Source organism: Physeter macrocephalus, chromosome 7 (genome assembly GCF_002837175.3).
Source record: "Physeter macrocephalus isolate SW-GA chromosome 7, ASM283717v5, whole genome shotgun sequence".
In the NCBI taxonomy this organism is placed as follows: Eukaryota; Metazoa; Chordata; class Mammalia; order Artiodactyla; family Physeteridae; genus Physeter; species Physeter macrocephalus.
In genome coordinates, this window is record NC_041220.1 from 117226434 (window position 1) to 117246217 (window position 19784).

General features: G+C 35.0%; 1 protein-coding gene across 2 annotated transcripts; it reads left to right on the forward strand.

The window, feature by feature from the left end:
• Positions 1 to 85: 85 nt before the first annotated feature.
• LARP7 (La ribonucleoprotein 7, transcriptional regulator) lies at positions 86 to 19310 on the forward strand. Of its 2 annotated transcripts, none has more exons than XM_007117539.4 (13): positions 86 to 242; positions 6094 to 6304; positions 6767 to 6867; positions 6940 to 7023; positions 7147 to 7311; positions 7391 to 7484; positions 7564 to 7911; positions 7990 to 8134; positions 10020 to 10171; positions 10964 to 11082; positions 14433 to 14592; positions 14843 to 14934; positions 18631 to 19310. In XM_007117539.4, the coding sequence occupies exons 2-13, from the start codon at positions 6103 to 6105 to the stop codon at positions 18709 to 18711; spliced, it is 1743 nt and encodes a 580-aa protein (XP_007117601.1). In that variant the 5' UTR covers positions 86 to 242; positions 6094 to 6102; the 3' UTR covers positions 18712 to 19310. The 2 variants fall into 2 exon arrangements, with proteins under 2 accessions (XP_007117601.1, XP_007117599.1); XM_007117537.4 differs by having other exon boundaries at positions 87 to 242; positions 7561 to 7911.
• Positions 19311 to 19784: the final 474 nt, after the last annotated feature.

Here is a 19784-nt window from a genome sequence, read left to right on the forward strand (position 1 = left end):
TTCATCGTCTGCGAGCCTCCGTAGCTGTGGCCTTCTCCGATGCCCCGCCCCGCACGCTGAGGCAGCCCACGCCTGTGACGTAAACGACGGACGCACAGTCGCTGGGCCTGTCTTTTCCGAGGCGTACGGAAGAACGCTGTCGCTCCTCCTATGACGCGAAAACAACTACGACTTTAAGGATCGGGAGACGGGAAGGACTGAAGGACGCAGTCTCTGGCCCTGTATTTTGGGAATTGGACGGAGTAAGTTCTAAGTGGACTATAGGGTCGCCCAGGTTGGGTGAGGTCTGAATTCCTCTCAGTCCTTTTTTATGCAGCCCATTCTATCATCTGTTCTTCTCACCCCGCCCCCTCCCATCAACCCATCAGTTCGCTTGTCCTAGTGCTCTGTGCGCACGCGCAAAAGTCCTCCGGCAGCCCTTGTAGTTCCCAATTTTCAGTGATTGGGGGCGCGTGTTGTCCGGTGTTGGAAGGTTCGGGGCCGTCCAGCGTTTGGCGGCTTCCGTGCGGAAGGACGGGTACCGAGAGGGGCAGTAGTCAAAAGTGAAATTGCTTTACTTCACAGGTTCGAGTTTTGCTGGCTAAAAGATAGCGAACGTGAGGACTTGTATTTTAAAATTAAGTCATTTTCTTTCTCAGAACTTTAGTCCTTGTCATTCAGAGAGCCGAAAATCCAGTTATGGAAGGAACAAATAATAAGCGTTAAATAGTGTACTGAGTACGTTAATAGAATTACTTAAGGGAAAAGAGATGAGGAGGCAGTTGATTACGGGAGACGTGGTAGTGGAAGGCTAGAAAGAGTAAGATGCCATTTAACCTGGGCCTTGAAAATTGTATAGGAGTTTATAAGGCAAGGAAGACGAGAAGTCTCATTTAAAGCGAAGGCTCAAGAAAATGTTTGGGTACTGCTGAATACTCAGCTGTGACTAGAACAATGGTTCTTAACCTTTTGGGCACACCATTTCCTTTTAAAACATGATTTAAAAGCTATGGATGAGCCTCCCAGGAAAATGCATGTACATGTCAAAACATTTTGCTACAACTTTTTCTAAGAATCGTGGAAGACGTTGAAATGGCCTATATATATATATATATGTATTCACACACATATATGTGGTGTCTTCTCTAGCTTACTGTTCCAGGTTATCTCTGCCTTTCATCGTCATTGAGCTATTTTACAATTGTGTAAGTTGTAGAAAATAATAATGGAAATCAGTCTTGCAATTATTGCCTTGATTAGTATTGCGATCTATTTTAACAAATTCATTTCAACATTCCTGATTGCTTGTACTTGTGTGTGTCTAATTTTTGAGTACTCCTTTGAAAAGGAGTTTTTGAGTAACTCCTTTTAACCAGGAGTTAAACTCCTGGTTTTTAACACTTGACTAGTTCCCTTGTTAATTGCTTAAATAAAATCTTTGACACGTGTTCATTTTATATATGTAGAAGAGTCATGATTTCACCTTTTCTTTAAAATTTATCTTTTGAAAATTTCATGGGATTCACAAGAATTCTTGAAATCCATCGCAAATTCCATGGACTTCAGATTAAGGATTTCTGAGTCAGAACATAGAGCGCATGGTAACAGGTTGCAAGAAGGTCTACTAAAAGGTAGGCAGTGTGGGAGTCAAGCATACCTGAGCTTACTTACCCAGCTAGCTTTAGCCAAGTCACTTAATCTTTGAGCCTTTGTAAAAAGAAGTTAAAAGAACCTAGAGGGATTATGAGGATTTTAAACAATGTATGTAAAGTAACTGGCATTGTTACACAATAACTTTTATGTGTTTAAAGCCCATGAAACCAGTTCATTCAACAATTTTTTAAAACTACAGATTATGTTACTAGAAGGTGCTGAGGAGTTTCTGATGTTGAAAGTTTTAATGTCAGAGTCAGAAAATTAGATCTGTGTTTTAGACAAGTTACACAGCTTCTGTGAAGGATGGATGACTTCTAGAACAATTTATAAACTAGTTCCATATTGTTGTGACAGTAGTTGTGGAAAACACTGGATGGAGATAAGAGCCATTCCAAAGGTTGAATTGATAGGACTTAATAACAGATTGGTAAATGATAAAATGATAATGATAATAACTCAGGAGAGTGTGTGCTATATAGCAGCAATGGGAAGTGGTTTATTTATTTTGATTAATTCTTACAACTCTATTATGCAGGTATAATTTTTATTCACATTTTATAGACCATAGAAAGATGAGGTAACTTGCTTAAAATCCATACAGCTAGTAAATAGCTTGATTGGTTAAGTAAGTGGAATATGTCATCCTTAAATAAAATGAGGATGGTGAGAAGAACAGTCATGGGTAGGAAAGATAATAAGTTTGATTTGGAACGTATGGAATGACAACACACATATTTGTTATCATAGGACATTGAGAAAGTAAACTATGAAGATCAAAATCGTAACAAAAGTACTGCCATGTAACTTCCTGATCTTCTGCAACCATTGTGTAGGGAAGCTAACTTGTACCATAGCTTGTTATTTCCTGTTTAATTCATGTCTTCCCCTAAAGTGAAGGTATATTTGATTATCTATAGAATATATTTTTAAGATTGAAAATTGCAGATGAGTGTTATTCATACTAGGCAAGATTTTCTGAACTTAATTCTCCAAGCCACAAAAAAATCTTCAGGAGAAGGAAAGAAGGAGAGTATCTGGGCTGAGATATGAGAATGATGGGAAAAGTCTGATTTCTGGGAGAGTTGTGACTTTCTGTGCTTATGCAGTTCTGTCCACTATTTCCTTAGATGGTGGCTTTGACGATGCAAAGAAATGGAGAGCTGGTGGTCTGCCCTCTATAGTTTGTAGTTTTTTCAGAAGGGAAAGTTAGCGTGGATCCTGCTGTAGTGAGTCATACCCTACATTTGTATTTTGTTTATAATTCTACCCCCTAACAAAATAGCTTGAAATGCTTAACACTTTACAGTTTATTAGATCCTTTTAGATATATTATTTAGCTATTCAACAAATGCTGAGGTTGTGATCAAACTGAAGTCTCTACCTTCATAGTGTTTATATTCTAGTGAGACAGACAGGCAATAGAATTATAATTCCAGGTAGGGATAAGAGGATACAAGTGTGGAAAGTGGTGACTGAGCAGGCGGGTAGGGTTAAGGTTGGCCGGGAGGGGATATTTTAGATTGGGTGAAAGAGAAAGCCTCTTTGAGAAAGTGACATTTACAGAGCCCTGAATGAACAAGGAAGTAATCCCTGCAGGTGTGGCAGGGAAGCTAGAGAGCAACAGGAGCAAAAGCCTTGAGATGGGAATGGCCTTAGCTTGTTTAAAAAGGAACAAAAAGATGGTGTGTTGTGGTTGGAATGAGCATCTTGGAAGAACTGGTGAGTGATGAAGTTAGAGCGAGATCCCCAGGCCAGATGGAATAGGACCTATAGGCCACAGTAAGGATTTTGGATTCTATTCTGAGTGTGATGAGAAACCTGTGGAGGATTTTGTTCAAGAGATTGACATTTTATTTACATATTTAAATGATTATTCCACCTGCTATCTGGAGAATTGATGATAATGGAAGAAGAGTAGAAGCAAGCAGATGTTAGGATGTGTTGGCAGAAGTTCAGGCAAGACACCATGACAGCTTGGACAGGTGGTTGTGATGGAATGAGTAAGAGTCATATTCAGTATGTATTTCGAAAAGGTAGAGCTAACAGAAATGCTAATGAATTGGCTGTGGGATGTGAGAAAAGAAGAATTAAGAAGGATTTCAGTGTTTTTGCCCTCTCAGCAATTTTGTCACTGGTGTTTTCTGAGGTGGGGAAAACTAGGCAAAAAATAGGTTTGTTAAAATTAGAGAGTTCAATTTCTGCCAATTTAAGCTTGAGATACACAAGAAATAAACAAGTCAAATGGACAGTTCCATGTTGGAATGGGGAGCTAATGGGAAAAGTCAGGGCTGGAGAAGATAGATTTGTGAAACATCAGCATAGAGCCAAGGAGCTTAAAGCCGGATGCCCTCTGAAAGGAGGTCTGTGTAGATAAGAAGGGGGCTCAGGACTGAATGCAATCCTAGGCAGCATGTAAAGGTAGAGCTGAGTAGGAGGGTCCAGAAAAGGAAATTGAGAAGAATACGCCTGGAAGCTAAAGGAAGAAAATGTTTTCAGTGAGGGAGTTACCAACTGCGGATTCCGCTGAGAGGTCTGGTAGACAGCGGAGATAATTGTTTTCAGTTTCATTGGAAAGGTGGAAAAGAAAGCCTGACAGGATGGGTTGGGGTTGGAGTGCGAGGTGAGGACTGTGGTTATGCAGCACTGAATGACACCTGATTGTCTTTCTGATGATTAATTCTGACATATTCCTCCATTTTATGAGTTATGCTAGCATCATCTAAATAAATACTTCAGTACTTGTATATTTTAAAAATTGGTGCTTAGCCAATCAGCAGAAGCCTATTCTAAAATTACCAGAATACTCTTCTATTGACTTTGGTGAGAATGCACATTTAGTTGGAGATTGAAGTGAAATGCATTAATGTCTTTGTACCCTCTTACTGGATGTCACTTTGAAACACTATTTCTGTTACTGTCTGCAGCATCACTGCTGCAGTGACAGATTCTAGCTGACAGTCAGACTCAGGAGACACAAATAGGCTTTAATCTTATACTGTGTTTACTGAGCTTTAAAGGCTACAAGGCAGAAGATACAGTAGGACAGAATCTTCATCTCGTCTGGAGGCCTAGCCCCAGCATTTACCCAAATCCACTGCTTCCCCTGCCCCCACCCTCCCCATCTACAGTAGACAAGTATGGCTTCCACAGATAAAGGCCATGGTGTTTTGGGTCACCTTGATATGTAAAAGCTTTAGCCCTTTTGCCCACCAATCTATTGTGTCATTCTGGTTATAGCCTTAAGGACTGCATACCAACTAATAGCAGATCCCAACCCAGTGAGACAGAGGAGGCAGATGAAACTCTCCCCATTTGTCTTAATGCTCCTGTTTCCAAAAAAACCATGTTATGGGAGACCGAGGTTATTCTTAGGCAAGGCTGCATCACCCCAGGCCTCATGTTAAGCCTTTGCTCATCTACTCATTTTTGTGTGCATACCTTTAGTGATTCAACTAAGATGACACAATTCATTCAACAAATTTTTGAATGAGTACTGTGTACCAGGGACTGGGGGTTCACCAGTGAGCAAAAGAGACAAAAATCTGATTTCATCAATCTTACATTCTAGGAAGGTTAAAGAATAAACAAACGTATAGTAATGTTAGAAAGTTTTAAGTGCAATAGAAAAAAGACTGGAGAGATGCAGTATCTGTCCAGAACTTTGCAGTTTTAAATAAGGTTATGGGAGATCTCACTGAGGGGACATTTGAACAAGACTTCAGCAAGTGAGGAAGCAAGCCATGTTATCTAGAGGATAATTTTAGAGAGTTCAAAAAATCCCTCAGTTGAGTTTGCCAGCTGAGTTGTAGCTACAGCTAGAAAAGCAGCATGGCTGGAGCGGAGGGAGCAAAGAAGAGGCATGCACAGTAACTTGAGGAATGAGGGGGTTGAAAGTTGCCGCCCAAGAAATAAACACTGGGACAGGAAGGTCACCTGAAAAAGAAATGGTGGATTCTGTGACTTATCAGTTGAATTCTGCTTCTAGTAAACAAATTAACATTTTTAAAAATCAAGAATCAATTTTTATTTCATTAGTTGTATCTTAAAATGCAAATAACTTTTTTGAGGTTTTTCAAAATGAAGAATGTTTCAGTTACTTATGTTATACTTTGAGATATAAATGTAGACATAAATTATACTAGGATAATCTGGTTCTGCAGCTTAAGACATAAAATACTGAAGCTATGCTCCATAACATAGGAGGTAAATTATTTTAAAAGTAAAAACAAGGCCAAATGCGAAGTGAACGAGAAAGAACTAAAAAAAAAAAAATTAAACACTCAAGAAGGCCAATGAAAGTTTCCGCAGCTGATGGTGAAAATGTTTGCAAAGTGCTCCCCTGAAGTTTGTTCTCTGGCAGTCAAATTTGAGTCCATTTCCCTTCAGACAAAGGCTAAACTAAACATTTTTTCTGTATTACTAATTACTTGTATTGAGTTGATATTTACCTTTTTGCAGTTGACAGGAATGGAAACTGAAAGTGGAAATCAAGAAAAGGCACTGGAAGAGGAAAGCACTGAAAAGAAAAAAGAAGTAGAAAAAAAGAAAAGGTCTCGGGTAAAACAGGTCCTTGCAGATATTGCAAAGCAGGTGGACTTCTGGTTTGGAGATGCAAATCTTCACAAGGATAGATTTCTTCGAGAGCAGATAGAAAAATCTAGAGATGGATGTAAGTTTGCTTCAGTGTATAACTGAACTAGTTTTAAGAGGTGTATCTACTTCTAAGATAGTGTATGTTATACTGTAATGTAGTGCATATAGCATCAAATACACTACGTTTTTGTAATGTGTATAATTTTACGAGAACTATTGTAGGTCACTTTTTATAGCCTTTATATTTTTACAGTTAAAGACTCACTAGGCCTCTAGCAACTTCAAAGCAGATGAACATTTACCACGTATGTTTGAGAATGCATAGAGGTATGTGCAGGATTCAGACAGAAAGGCATTTTACCTAGTCTGCATTTCAAAACACCTTTGATTAGTTTGGAAGGGAAATTGTATCAATTTTGTGTTATGAATGTATAACCATAACCAGTAGGCTGTGCCTAACTTAAGGGGCAGATTAAATTCATCCCAAGTACCATTTATTCTGCTGGTTTATTTATTCACTTTAACTTGTTTTCATTAGATGTTGATATATCACTTCTCGTGTCATTCAACAAAATGAAAAAATTGACCACTGATGGAAAGTTAATAGCCAGAGCACTGAAAAATTCATCTGTTGTAGAGGTAAGAATTGTTGCAACTTATTATGTCACATAATATTTTATTAGTGTATTAACCTTATGTACTGTTTTAAAGCTGGATTTAGAAGGCACCAGAATCAGGAGAAAAAAGCCTCTGGGTGAAAGACCAAAGGATGAGGATGAGCGGACTGTGTATGTGGTAAGCCATTTTTCTGTAAAGTGTCATCCCCAAAAAATAACAGAAACATTTTAATATGCAGTTAAGTAAAAATTTATTCTAAGACTTAACATTTTATTTAATATTGCTTCTAATTTATCATAGGAATTACTTCCCAAAAATGTTAATCACAGCTGGATTGAAAGAGTATTTGGGAAATGTGGCAATGTTGTTTATATAAGTATACCACATTATAAGTCTACTGGAGATCCAAAGGGATTTGCCTTTGTGGAATTTGAAACGAAAGAACAAGCAGCAAAAGCTATTGAGGTAGGTCCAGAACCTAAAAGAAAGGAAAAGAAAATTACCAAGTGTTTTTAAATAGTAACAAAATTTTATTTCATTTCAGTTTCTTAATAACCCACCAGAGGAAGCACCAAGAAAACCTGGTATATTTCCCAAGACAGTGAAAAACAAGCCCATTCCTGCCCTTAGAGTAGCTGGTGAGTTATTAAATATTTTTAAAGTAGATGTAGTTGAAGTAAAATAATAAATAATAAAAAGATAAAATTGTTACAGAAGAAAAGAAAAAGAAAAAGAAGAAGAAAGGCCGAATGAAGAAAGAAGACAGTATCCAGACCAAAGAGTCAAATATGGATACAAGCAAGGAAAGCGTCTGTAAAAAAAGATCGAGGACCACATCTGAGGGCTCTGAAGTAGAGGTTACTGAACCCCAAAAGCCACCCACAAAGAAGAAGAAAAAACGAGAAAGAACTGAAGTATCCAGCTTACCTTTAGGCAAAACAGGGAAGAGAAAGAGAAGTAGCTCTGAAGATGCAGATTACCTAACTCCCAAATCAAAACTTAAAAAAGTGGCTCAGAAAGACAACATTAAAAAAGAAGCTTCAGAAGTTTGTAAAGAAAACAAAGGTATTTCTAACTTTAAGCTTACGATTAGATAAATAAGGGTTTCTTTTTCTTAACTTTATTTATTGTTACTTAATTTAGAATTAGAAGTCTCTACTGAAGAGGAAAAAGACACTGGAGATATAAAAGATGGATCCCTCTTGAAAGCAAAAAGAAAGCATAAGAAAAAACATAAAGAGAGGCATAAAATGGGAGAAGAGGTTATACCATTACGAGTACTATCAAAGTAAGTCAGCGGTACAAATTATATTGTTGGCAGTTGCACACTCCATCACCATTGCTAAAGTGCAATTCCAATTTGTATTGAACAGAGTTGCATATTAGCAACAGTAATGGCCTGAAGCCATGATCTGCAGGCAAGTTGCTATAACACAATTGGGGTTTAAAAAGGAACCACCGCACTAAAACATGGAAGCACTTATTTTTTATCAAGTCACAGCAAGTGCCTCCATGTTAAAGTAAAGGGTGTTCCTTAATAGATTTAGAAGTACAGCTTTAATGTACCATAGACCGGCCGTTCAATTAAGTACTCCTGAAGTTTTCTTGAAGTTAAAATGAAAAAGGAAGACTTACCATCACTAAAACATGGAAGCACTTACTTTTTTAGTTTCAAAGCAAGTACATCCACGTTTAAGTGGTGGGGAGCCCAGTCTTGGGAAGAAAAATAAAAATCATGAATGTTCTTTGACCTGTAAAGGAAATTTAGAAAATAATCTGGGATCAGAACAAACGCGTCAGTTTGGACCTGTCCGACAAAGGTCTATTAAGTTAAATTAAGTAAAATTTCATTGTAAGGATTATATATTTTTATCCTTTATTCACAATTAAACAAGCAATGCTGTATTTTCATTATTTTATTTTCAGAGCTTCATTAGTAGCCAGTTTCAACAATTTATCCTATAAAAATAGATCTGAATCCTTGAAAAAGTGTCGGTTTGGGGACACCTCCACTGAAACATGGAAGCACTTACTTTTGTTTTACACAGCAGGTACCCCCATGTTAAAGCAAAGGGGATCCCCTTGGCTTCTGTAAGTTAGAAAGGTTGCCATCTCGAATCCGGAGGCATAATTTGGATTCACTTCTACTCAAACATGGAAGCACTTACTATTTTAAAAGTCACAGAAAGTACTTCCATGTTAAAGTTAAAGGGAGTCCATCTACTCAAGGGGTGAGAGGTAAGTAGAAGAAAGCAAATGGCATACCTTTTAGAAGAGAGTTTTTCTTAACCTTCCTGGATTACTTTCCAAAGAATCCAGTTTTCCTCTTGGAGGGTTAAAAGGCAAGGACTTTGGGTACTTCTATTTATACTATTCTTAACTCCTGAATTCCTTTTGCCTTTTTATCTCAGAGAATCATTACAAGAGCCCTTTGTTATTCTAATGTATCAGCTCTCAGGGAATGTATGGTCCTGGGTGGGTCTGGATACTTTTTTTTTTTTTTGAAGTATACAGATGTCAATGTTAACAGCTAAAACCATTACCACAGATATTCTCCTCTTTAAAAAAAAAAAAAAAATCCCCTATCTGCTTGTTTGATGGCATAGATTAGAGTAACAATGAGTGCTCCTGCAGAGCCAGGGGAGGCATTGTGTTTCTATCTGGAGGAGCTCTAGCTGTTTGAAGAAACATCTTACACATTAAATGTATGTAAATAAATAAATTGCTTCCATGGGGTGTTTTTTTCTTCTTAGAAATTCCTTTTGATTCAAGTAAATACTAAGGAATGTTGTCTCTCAAATTGGAAGCATTTAACAAATCTTTAAATTTTAATTTCTCATTTTTTCCCCAGAGTTGACTGACTTTTCTAGTAAATGTTACTAGTTAATTAATTCAATACTTTTAGTTTCATCAATTCAAATATTTGAAACATATTCAAGAATTGAATCAGCAAATATAAAACATTTAAACTGAATGTTGGAGCAAAGGAAACCCCTTTGCTTGTTTGCCAGATGGACTTAGAACTCAGGAAATAATTTGAGTGTAAGTGTTTAAAGAAAGAAAGGTTGGGAGGAAGAGTGATTGTAAGTCACTGAATGTCTGTATTAGATACTTACAAAATATGTAATGATCTGTTGTCACTATTTTAAAAGTACAGTGTTTTTTCATCATAGGACCGAATGGCTGGATTTGAAAAAAGAGTATTTAGCACTGCAAAAAGCTAGCATGGCTTCTTTAAAAAAAACAATATCCCAAATAAAATCAGAGTCAGAAATGGAAACAAACCATGGAGTACCTACTAAGTCCGAAATGAAAAATGAAAAAAGTAAGCATCACCATGATAGTTTTTGTAGCATTATATTGTACTTACACTAAATGTACTTTCTGAGTTATTATATGATAGACTTTAGTTTTAAAAACTTGACTATACAGTGGTTGTTATTAGAACAATTACTGATTTGTCAAGTTGTCCAGACGTGATTTATTCTTAACATAAGAATATTTGAAGGGTTCATTTTAAACAGAATCTTTTTTAATCATATAAATTTTCTCTACAGTTTTCATTATTAATCAAATTTAGTAATGAGTGCCTAGTTTGAGTTGAGCAGGTTTGTAGAAACAAAGATGATAATTTCTCACCTGACATGTTATTCCTTGGTATTAACCACAAGCAGGAACAAATTAAAACAAGATTTTCGTGAAATCTTCAATATTAGGATATATTTTAAATTCCTGTAAGTTGAAAATACAAATTTCACATTTGAATTGTAATTTATATACAATATTCTTAAATATTATCCTATGCCTGTTTATTTCTTCACTGAGTAAAGCACTTTGTTACTTCGTTCATTGAAAAGGAGCTTTTTTTTTTTTTTAACGGTTTTACAAGTGCTCTTCTAATGGTAAAAGTTTGCATTTACAATAATAAAGGTTTTTGTATTTTACTTTATGGTAATCTGCAACAAATAGTATAACTTACAACATAATGACTTTATAAGTAAATTTAAATTATTTAAATCAGGCTGAGAAATCATTATTGTTATTCTAAAGTGGGCCTCCTAAGGGTTAAATTATTAAGTGTAAGAGATTTATTTCTGGTCTTTTTCTTTTCAAACAGCAGACAGTGAAGAGGGTGGTCCCCAGGAGAAGGTTAATGCAGCAGGACCACAGTTTGTGAGTGGTGTGATTGTGAAGATCATTAGCACTGAGCCTTTACCTGGCAGGAAACAAGTCAGGGTAATGCTTTTGAATCCCCAGGATAGTTGTTTCTCTTTCCTCTAAAAAACTCCCCCATGTGAAGGTGTTTTGAATGTGGAAAATGAGGCAAATCACATTAGAATTTGTTCTCTTGTGGTAAACTGCTTACTGGTTTTGATTCCATAATAACCCTTAAGTTTGACTTGAAGCAAATTCTAAAGACTGAAATTCCTCACTGGATCAAATTTACAGTGAACATAGTTTAATCCATTTATAGGAAAAGTGCAATTGGTGCTTATTTTTATTGGTGCCCTTAATGGTGGTTGTATAGTTGGATGAGGAAACCATACTATAGTTATTATAACTAATAGGGTAGATAAAGTAAAATGTTTCCCAGTATTCCTCTGTTTTCAGAAAAATCTAGAGAAACTAGATTTTAGGAAAATACTTAGTGATAAAACTCTTTTAAAGATTTAATCAACATTAGAGTTGGTTTGAAATTATTTTTAAAATAAAATTGTAATTATCTGCCGTTGTCTGGTTTGGAGCAAACTAGAGAATTTGTAATTTGTTTTCATTAGAGCTCTTAGCTTTCGATAGATTCCTAAAAGATTTTGTGACTTAAAACAAGTCAGAACTATTTTGGAATAAAAGGGATAATATGCATATTTTTCACTTACCATGGGCTTAGTTTCTTTTTGTCTGCTAATGAATCCTCTTGGGAATTGAAATTTTTTTTCCTGAAAGAAAGGGTTTATTTTGGAGAAAAGAGCATTTTAAATTTTTATTTTTAAAAATTTTTGGTATTTTTAATCCATGCTGATTATTTTAAACATTTGAAACAATGACAGAAAAGTGTAAACTGTTTTGCAAAGCTCCAAAAATTTTACATGCATATGCAAATAAATCTTTATTTCTACACAATTTACACTTTAAATTGCTATTCATATAGTATTAGTCTTTTTTCACTTTATAAAGTTATCTTCTACAGCATTTTGTACGGCACAGCAATATTTCTTTCTTATTGACATGTTCCTTTGAGTGGGAGTACCCTATTTTATTTACTTTTAAACCTTGTCACCCATTTAGGTAAGACGCTGTCTTTTTAAACTATGTAACATGTTCTGTAACATAGCAAATATATTTAAAATTCTTATACTGACCTCAGCACCATGTAGTATATTGTTTTGCTTTTGCATAGACTCTTAGCAGTCACATTTTTTGACTTGCATAACCATTAAGGTTGCTCATTGGAACCATCTGTAAGCACTCTTCATCTGAAACCCTATCCCCTAAAATCCTGTAGCTGTCACTAACACATACATTTAGATTCTCATTACAGTATTAATGAGGAACCTGGTCAATCCCAAATTGGTATTACCAGCTTGCATTTCAAAGTTTGGTCACAGTATAGACTTCCAAATAAGAAGGATAAAAAATTGAGGATGTAAATGCTGCTGTGGTTAGTAAGATTGAAAAAGATTTAACAGAAAAATTACACAAAGTTTGTTATTTGGAATGACTGACATAGGTTTAATTATATTTATCAAATAGCTTTTATTATCTAAATGGTAATTATGTCAATTACAGATTCTTCATTTATGATCACCAAAATCGTAAAATAACTGCATTAACCAAGTTAGTAATTACTTACATTTTGCTGGAACAAAAACTGAGCTACGATTGTTACTGCTGTCTGTGACTTGCCCATGTGATTACCAGGTTAATTTGTCATTCTAAGAAGGATTTTAAATCCAGAGATTAGCCTGACATTATAATGGATATTTAGTAAATATCTTTTGAATTGTAGTAATCTAATCTGTCTGATAAATCAATTATAAAACTCTCACTACTACCAATGAATACATTAAAATTTCATCACTTCATACCATAGTTTCTTGCTTTGTGTCTAAATTTAATACTGATTAGATAGAGAAATGGGAAGAATTAGCAGGTATATTTCTCTCCAGTTCTCTTAATTTTTTTTCATTGAATTAGTATACATTTATTAAGAGCCTATTTTGTGATAGGCAGTGTTTTAAGTGTTGGGATGAATTAAGATTTAGTCCCTGGCTTGTACATAAGCACAGGTTTTTACTACTTTATAAACTTTTCTTATGAAAAAATATTTCCAGGTATTGCTCAGTTCTTTTTGTAATTCATACTTTAAAACTCCAATGTCTAAAAGTAATCTAGGGAATTCTCTGGCGGTTCACTATTTAGGACTCCGCTCTCTCACTGCCGAACGCCCGGGTTCAATCCCTGGTCGGGGAACTAAGATCCCACAAGCTGCATGGCGGGGCCAAAGAAAATAATAAATGTTTTAAAATAAATAAATAAAAGTAATCTAAATTAGTTGTGCCTTGAAATTTTGGGTTAAAACTAAAGGAGGTGTGGTGGGTAAGACTTTTTTCCCCCAGTTGGGAACCTTCAGTTATTTCTTTAGCTTTATGAATGGAAGTTGATGAATTAAGAATTAGTGTAACATTCCTGCATAATTGCATTGCATACACTGTAAAACCTGCTGTGAAAAAAAAAAAGACTAGGAATGCAGGAATCTTGTTAATTTGCCCTCACAGCAGGCTGTATAGGTAAAACTTTTCCTTGCTGTGTGACTCAACTTGTTTAGAAGAGGTTGCTTAGGTATTTTATCAGAGAATAAAAGCTCTTGAGCTATCTGTATTCCCATAGACTACTTGGGAACTACTTTGTATGTTCCTTGAAACTTTTTTCACAAGTGGTTATAAAAAGTTTACATATATTTTAAGTCATAAGTGATTTGGTACAGGTGAGTGGAAATACACCTTCTTTAATCCCTTTTCGATTTTGTTTGTTTTTAATTTTACTCTTTAACTACACCCAGACTTGGAAACCTTCTTCTGAATTTGGGGTTGTATTTGTACATTCTGCTCTACAAATAAATCTCTTTTCCTTATGCAGTATTCTCATTCCAGTTAAGATTTTAAGGATGCTGTTGAAGGAAGGAAAGTTATTATTAGAGTTGATGTTAAATTGGTTCTCAACTTTGTCCAAGTCACTTTTTAAGAGCATTCGTTTTGGGGGATTTTTTTCTTTCTCTTTTTCTTTTTTTCTTTTTTTTTTTGGTTTTTGGCCACACCGTGTGGCTTGTGGGATCTTAGTTCTCCGACCAGGGATTGAACCTGGGCCCTCAGCAGAGAGAGCACAGAGTCCTAACCACTGGACCGCCAGGAAATTCCCCATTTGTATATATTTTAGAAGAAATGTTTGATATAGGATAGTTTCGCCTCATTTTAAATGACATATGCCTCAATTTTATAACAGATTCTAGTACAACCATTGGGATAATTTTAGAATTATATTGAAACATTTTTATTATTTATTTTAAGCCTTTCTAAACTCTAACGCAGGATACTTTGGCAGTAATCTCAGAAGTTGTTTATGTTGATTTGCTGGAAGGAGATACAGAATGCCATGCTAGATTTAAAACTCCTGAGGATGCTCAAGCAGTAATAAATGCATATACGGAAATTAAAAAGAAACACTGCTGGAAACTAGAGATTCTTTCTGGTAAAACTTTATAGAACATTCTTTTTTAACAATTCTTATTGTGGGGTGATTGTTTTATAATTTCTGAGTTTGGCTAATGAAACTACGTTGTTGGGTTTTTTTGGTACTATAATATGTACAAAGTAGCATTAAATAAAATCAGACAACTATTCCGGTTCTGTTCTTGACAATAGAAAGCCTTAATATGTTTCTTCATCTGTATCCTTATGATCAGCATTTTTGTGGGTTTTTTTGTTCCGTTTTTTTTAAGGTGACCATGAACAGAGGTATTGGCAGAAGATTTTGGTAGATAGGCAGGCCAAACTTAATCAGCCTCGTGAAAAGAAAAGAGGCACTGAGAAGGTAATCAATTCATATTTGTTTTTTTTATTTCTCTAGATTTTGAAATATATGAAATTAGAATTATTTTCCACACAAGGGTACATAATTTTACCTTTTTTTAAAAAGAAAATAGTGATGTAATTTGAATTTCTGGCTGCTTTCATTTATGGCTTTGTGGTGAATGATTATTTAAAGATTGTCTTAATGGTAAAAAACACAATGTATTTACATTATACTTTTTAAAAATATGAGCCTCCACAGATAAGATTGAGAGACTATGCATAACATTCCCTGTAGCAACGGTAAGCTTTATTCCTTTTTCTCTAGACCAGTTGACAAGTGAAAGAAACAAGCTTAAATAAGTACATTAAATAATTTAAAGCAAGCCTCTCTTTCAATAATTTTATTTTAAATGACACTAAATTTATTAGATATTTATTGTTGCTAGTAAGCTGTCTAGTATATTCTTTTAAAACATTATTATACATGTAAAGGTTAGAACATCTTAAAGTGCTTAGAATAAAATAGGGCACATAATAACTGTGCCCTATTATGTGCGCATAATAACTGTGCCCTATTATGTGCACATAATGATAGTAATATTACTAGTATCAAATTTTTAATGTATATTGTAAAAATATGGAAAGATGTATGTACATCCTTTTATGATTGATTAACACTTGAAGGGTCATACTTCCTGTGTTCTAGGTTTGTTGCTTTAGGGTCCTATTTATAAAATTCTTTGTTTTTTTTTTTTAATTGGAAAATCAAGTTTTTTTCATCAGCGTTACATAGCCTAGGATTTATTGGAATTTAAGATGATTTAGGAGGAAGTTTTCTACTGGTCTTTGTTAATTCTGTTTCTGTGAATGTGGACTGAATTTGCTGAGATGGGGAGGCCTCCCTTCTTAAGGACTCTTTCAGGTTCAAGAGGTGTTAATTTCAAAGCCTGCTTGAGAGTATTTAAATGTTAAAATCATTAATCCAGAGCTGACAACTGAAATGAAATCATTTTGTTAAATAATACTTATCCTTCTAATTGGTGTGAAATTTCATTTAAATTTTATATATTTTTAAAACTAGAAATCAGAAAGTGTGTTTTTCAGAAAGATTCCATCTCCACAAATTAAATTTGAGACAAGGAAATAAACATTGACTTAGTGAATTTTATAAATTGGGTTGGAAAGCAGTGAGTAGTTCTATCATTGACTGGGAGAGTTCTCATTTACCTGTTACACCATCAGGTTTATCAAATACATGACTGTGTGATAAACCTCTGAAAGTATAGAATCCTAGCTAAAGCTATGGATGTAACTCGTTCGCTCATTTCATGAAATGAAAAAAAGGTACCACACAGAGAAGCTTCTCAGAGGAGAGGGGGTTAGACCATAATTTAGTTTACTTCTTTGTCAATTTATTTAATTAATATTTTTGGTGCCAGTTTGTGTTAGCCACTGTTCTAGGAACTGAGTATATAGCTGTGAGTAACAAAGTCCCCTTCTTTGTTGAGGCTTAGAGGTAATATATTAATAGGTCAGATGATGACATGTGCTGTACAGAAAACTCAAAAGTATAATGGGATACCTGAGATGAGATTGTCTGGGAAGTTCTCTTTGCAAAGGTGACAGTAGAGGAGACCTTAGGGAAGTGAGCAAGCAAGCCAGGAAAATTTAGATGCCCAGCTTTCCAGTCCGAGGCAACAGAAAGTGCAGAGGCCTTGGGACTTCCCTGGTGGTCCAGTGGTAAAGAATCTGCCTTGCAATGCAGGGGACAAGGGTTTGATCCCTGGTCGGAGAACTAAAATCCCACATGCCATGGGGCAGCTAAGCCGGTGCGCCACAACTACTGAGCCTGCTGCCTCAACTAGAGGGCCCGAGTACCACAAACTACAGAGACCAGGCTCTCTGGAGCCTGCACGCCACAACTAGAGAGAAAAAACTCCGCATGCCACAACTAGAGAGAAGCCTGCGTGCCGCAACTAAGAACCGACACAGCCAAAAATATAAAGAAATAAATAAAAATATTTTAAAAAGAAAGTGCAGAGGCCTTGAAAGGAGATTGTGAGACTAGGAGGACTGGAAGCAAGCAAGTTAGTAATGGAAATTAAGTATTTAGAAAAAATTAGCAGCCAAAAGTATAGCATAAATACCTCACTGACATGCCAGCCTACCGTTTCCACAGTAACATTATACTTGGTCCATAATTGAGTGAAAGAAAAGCACTAATAAAAAATCCTGGTTCTTATTTTCACATTGTGGAGGAGCAGGCTACTGGGGACACTTTCCTGAGCTCTGGTCAGTTTACACAGAATTAAAAGACAAAAGAATTGGTATAAATATTTTATTTTCTATGTATGATATTTTTACCCATAAAAATCAAGTACAGATAAGTTAAATTAAGACCACTGACAAAAGATCAGTAAGATGAAGGAAAGGTCTGCCAAAAGGGGTCTGATTCATTCTACCCAGACCCAATCTTTGTAGTGTACCCTATCACTTTGAGCACATTGGTAAAATTAGATAACAGGTACTGGAGACACAGTAAGGCTTTTCTCATTTCTCTTTAGCTTTTAAAGCATATTTGAATTTTTTAATGTTTTTATTAAAATGTTCTTTACAAAGTACTGATAGGTCAGATATTAAGCAGGTATAGGTAGAATTCATAAAATTTGTGAAGAACATATCGGTGTGACAGTTTTAAACACTTACATTTTGACTCACTTCACTGATAAAAAGGCTTTTAGTTTAATCTGAAAGTGATTTCCTGCCAGTGGCCACATATCACCAGTTTAAATAAACTATTTTAATGAATACTCATTAGAATCTGTGTTTTTAAGAGAATAAAATTTTCATTTCCTCCAAAGCTAAATAAGATACCTTAAGTTTTTTTATCAAGAAAGCTTCTGGAATATATAGATATTTTAAATGTTCTTCTGCATTCCACATAATTTCATTTGCCTTCTTTAAAATTTTCAAGTATTTATGTAAGGGTGTAATTAATAAGTACTCTTAATAGCAGTTTCTTATTTGGAACAAATTTTTTAAATTTGTAAGCAAACCTTTGTGTAGCACTCAGCCCAAAATATGCTGTCTCATTCAAATAATATATGAATTTTCAAGCACAATATAATTATTAAAGACCACACATCATTTAAGAAGTGTCTTGATAATTAATACTCAAGCCCAAAGGGCTATGAAACAACAGATGTTGGTCCTTAAGCCTCCTAAAATGTCAAAAAAATTACCAGCATGGAATGTTTTTCTTTCCCTAATTTTATATTGGAGCATAATTGATTAACATTGTTGTGTTACTTTCAGGTGTACAGCAAAGTGATTCAGTTATACATATACATGTATCTATTCTTTTTCAAATTATTTTTCCATTTAGTTTATTACAGAATATTGAGGAGTGTTCCCTGTGCTGTATAGTAGGTCCTTGGTGGAATGGTTATTTTTAATTGAAAATTTTTTAGTAATCTGGAACTAAAATGAGAGGATCTTAGGTAATTCAAAGATTTAATATCTATTTAATAAGCCATAATCTAGACAGTTCTCTCTGTAACTGATTTGATCTAAGCTTAATTATCTCATTTGTTCTCTTCTTCCCCTTTTTAAGAAGTTTTATTCAAGCTAATAGTTAAGAGATTTTTCTAGTCATAATTATCTTTCTCTTTTTAGGTATCCAGTACATTCTAATTTCTGATTTCTTTCTCTGTAGTTAATCACCAAAGCCGAAAAGATCAGACTCGAAAAGACACAACAAGCAAGTAAACACATTAGATTTTCTGAATATGATTGAAAAAAACATTTTGGTTCACCTCTTAAGATTTCACTCGATGCTAGAGCTATTCTTAGGGAATTCTTTTTTTTTTTTTTTTTTTTTTTTTTAACGGTAGTAATGTGTAATGAATGTTTTTCTAAAACCTACATTTAATTAAAAAATAGTTTTGTTCCTTAACTTGTAAACAAGACTTTTGTCCAGAGACAATTATACTGAATACCACAGTTTTTTCATTAAACATTGTATTTGTTGAAATTATCTGATATAAATCAACCTCAAAGTGATCTAGAAAGTAAATGTGTTTTGAACATTATCTTTTTTCCAAACATTATCATTAATTTTGCTGTTTTGTATTACAAAAACAATAACATTTTTGCAAAAATAATAATACCACATAAATAAATAGTTTAGGAAAAAATGTTTAACAGAGAACCTCTCACTGTACTTATTATTTTGTAGCTTGCTTTTTCCATTTGAAACATCTTAAATACTTTTTCATGTTGATTTATGCAGAGACATATGTGTGATATTTCATTCTGCTTATTGCACTTTGCCTATCTGAACTTCCACTGAACAGACCATATGAACTGTTTCCAATTAAAATGTTAAGTGAGTTTGTTTTAATAAATGAAGCTAATAAACATTTTATTTTGGTTAGACAAAATAAAATGTACCAGATGCTGTGAACATAGAAAAAAAAAAAAATCTAGGAATCAGCCTTAGGCATAACCGGTCTGTCATTTTATTCGGGAAAATCACAGAATGGTATGTTGAAGGCCTTCCCAGAACTGAACCTTGCGGGGCATGTACGTGACTGGCATCTTAATCTCTCACCAGGTATCAGGAAAGTACTCTGGACAGCCCTGGGGTTCGTTTTCTTGGGCTACAAACCCATTCTTAGTTCCATCAGTGTTGTCCAGCAGTGAGGGACTAATTTGGCTGTCCCTTCTATGCATTGTGGGAAGCAAAGGACCAAGAATCTATTCACTCCTATGGGCCAAAAATTTGAGGAGATTGGCTACATCACTGGTTGGGATGGCAACAGCTTATCAGTGCCAAAAATAGGTATGCTGGGGCTTCCCTGGTGGCAC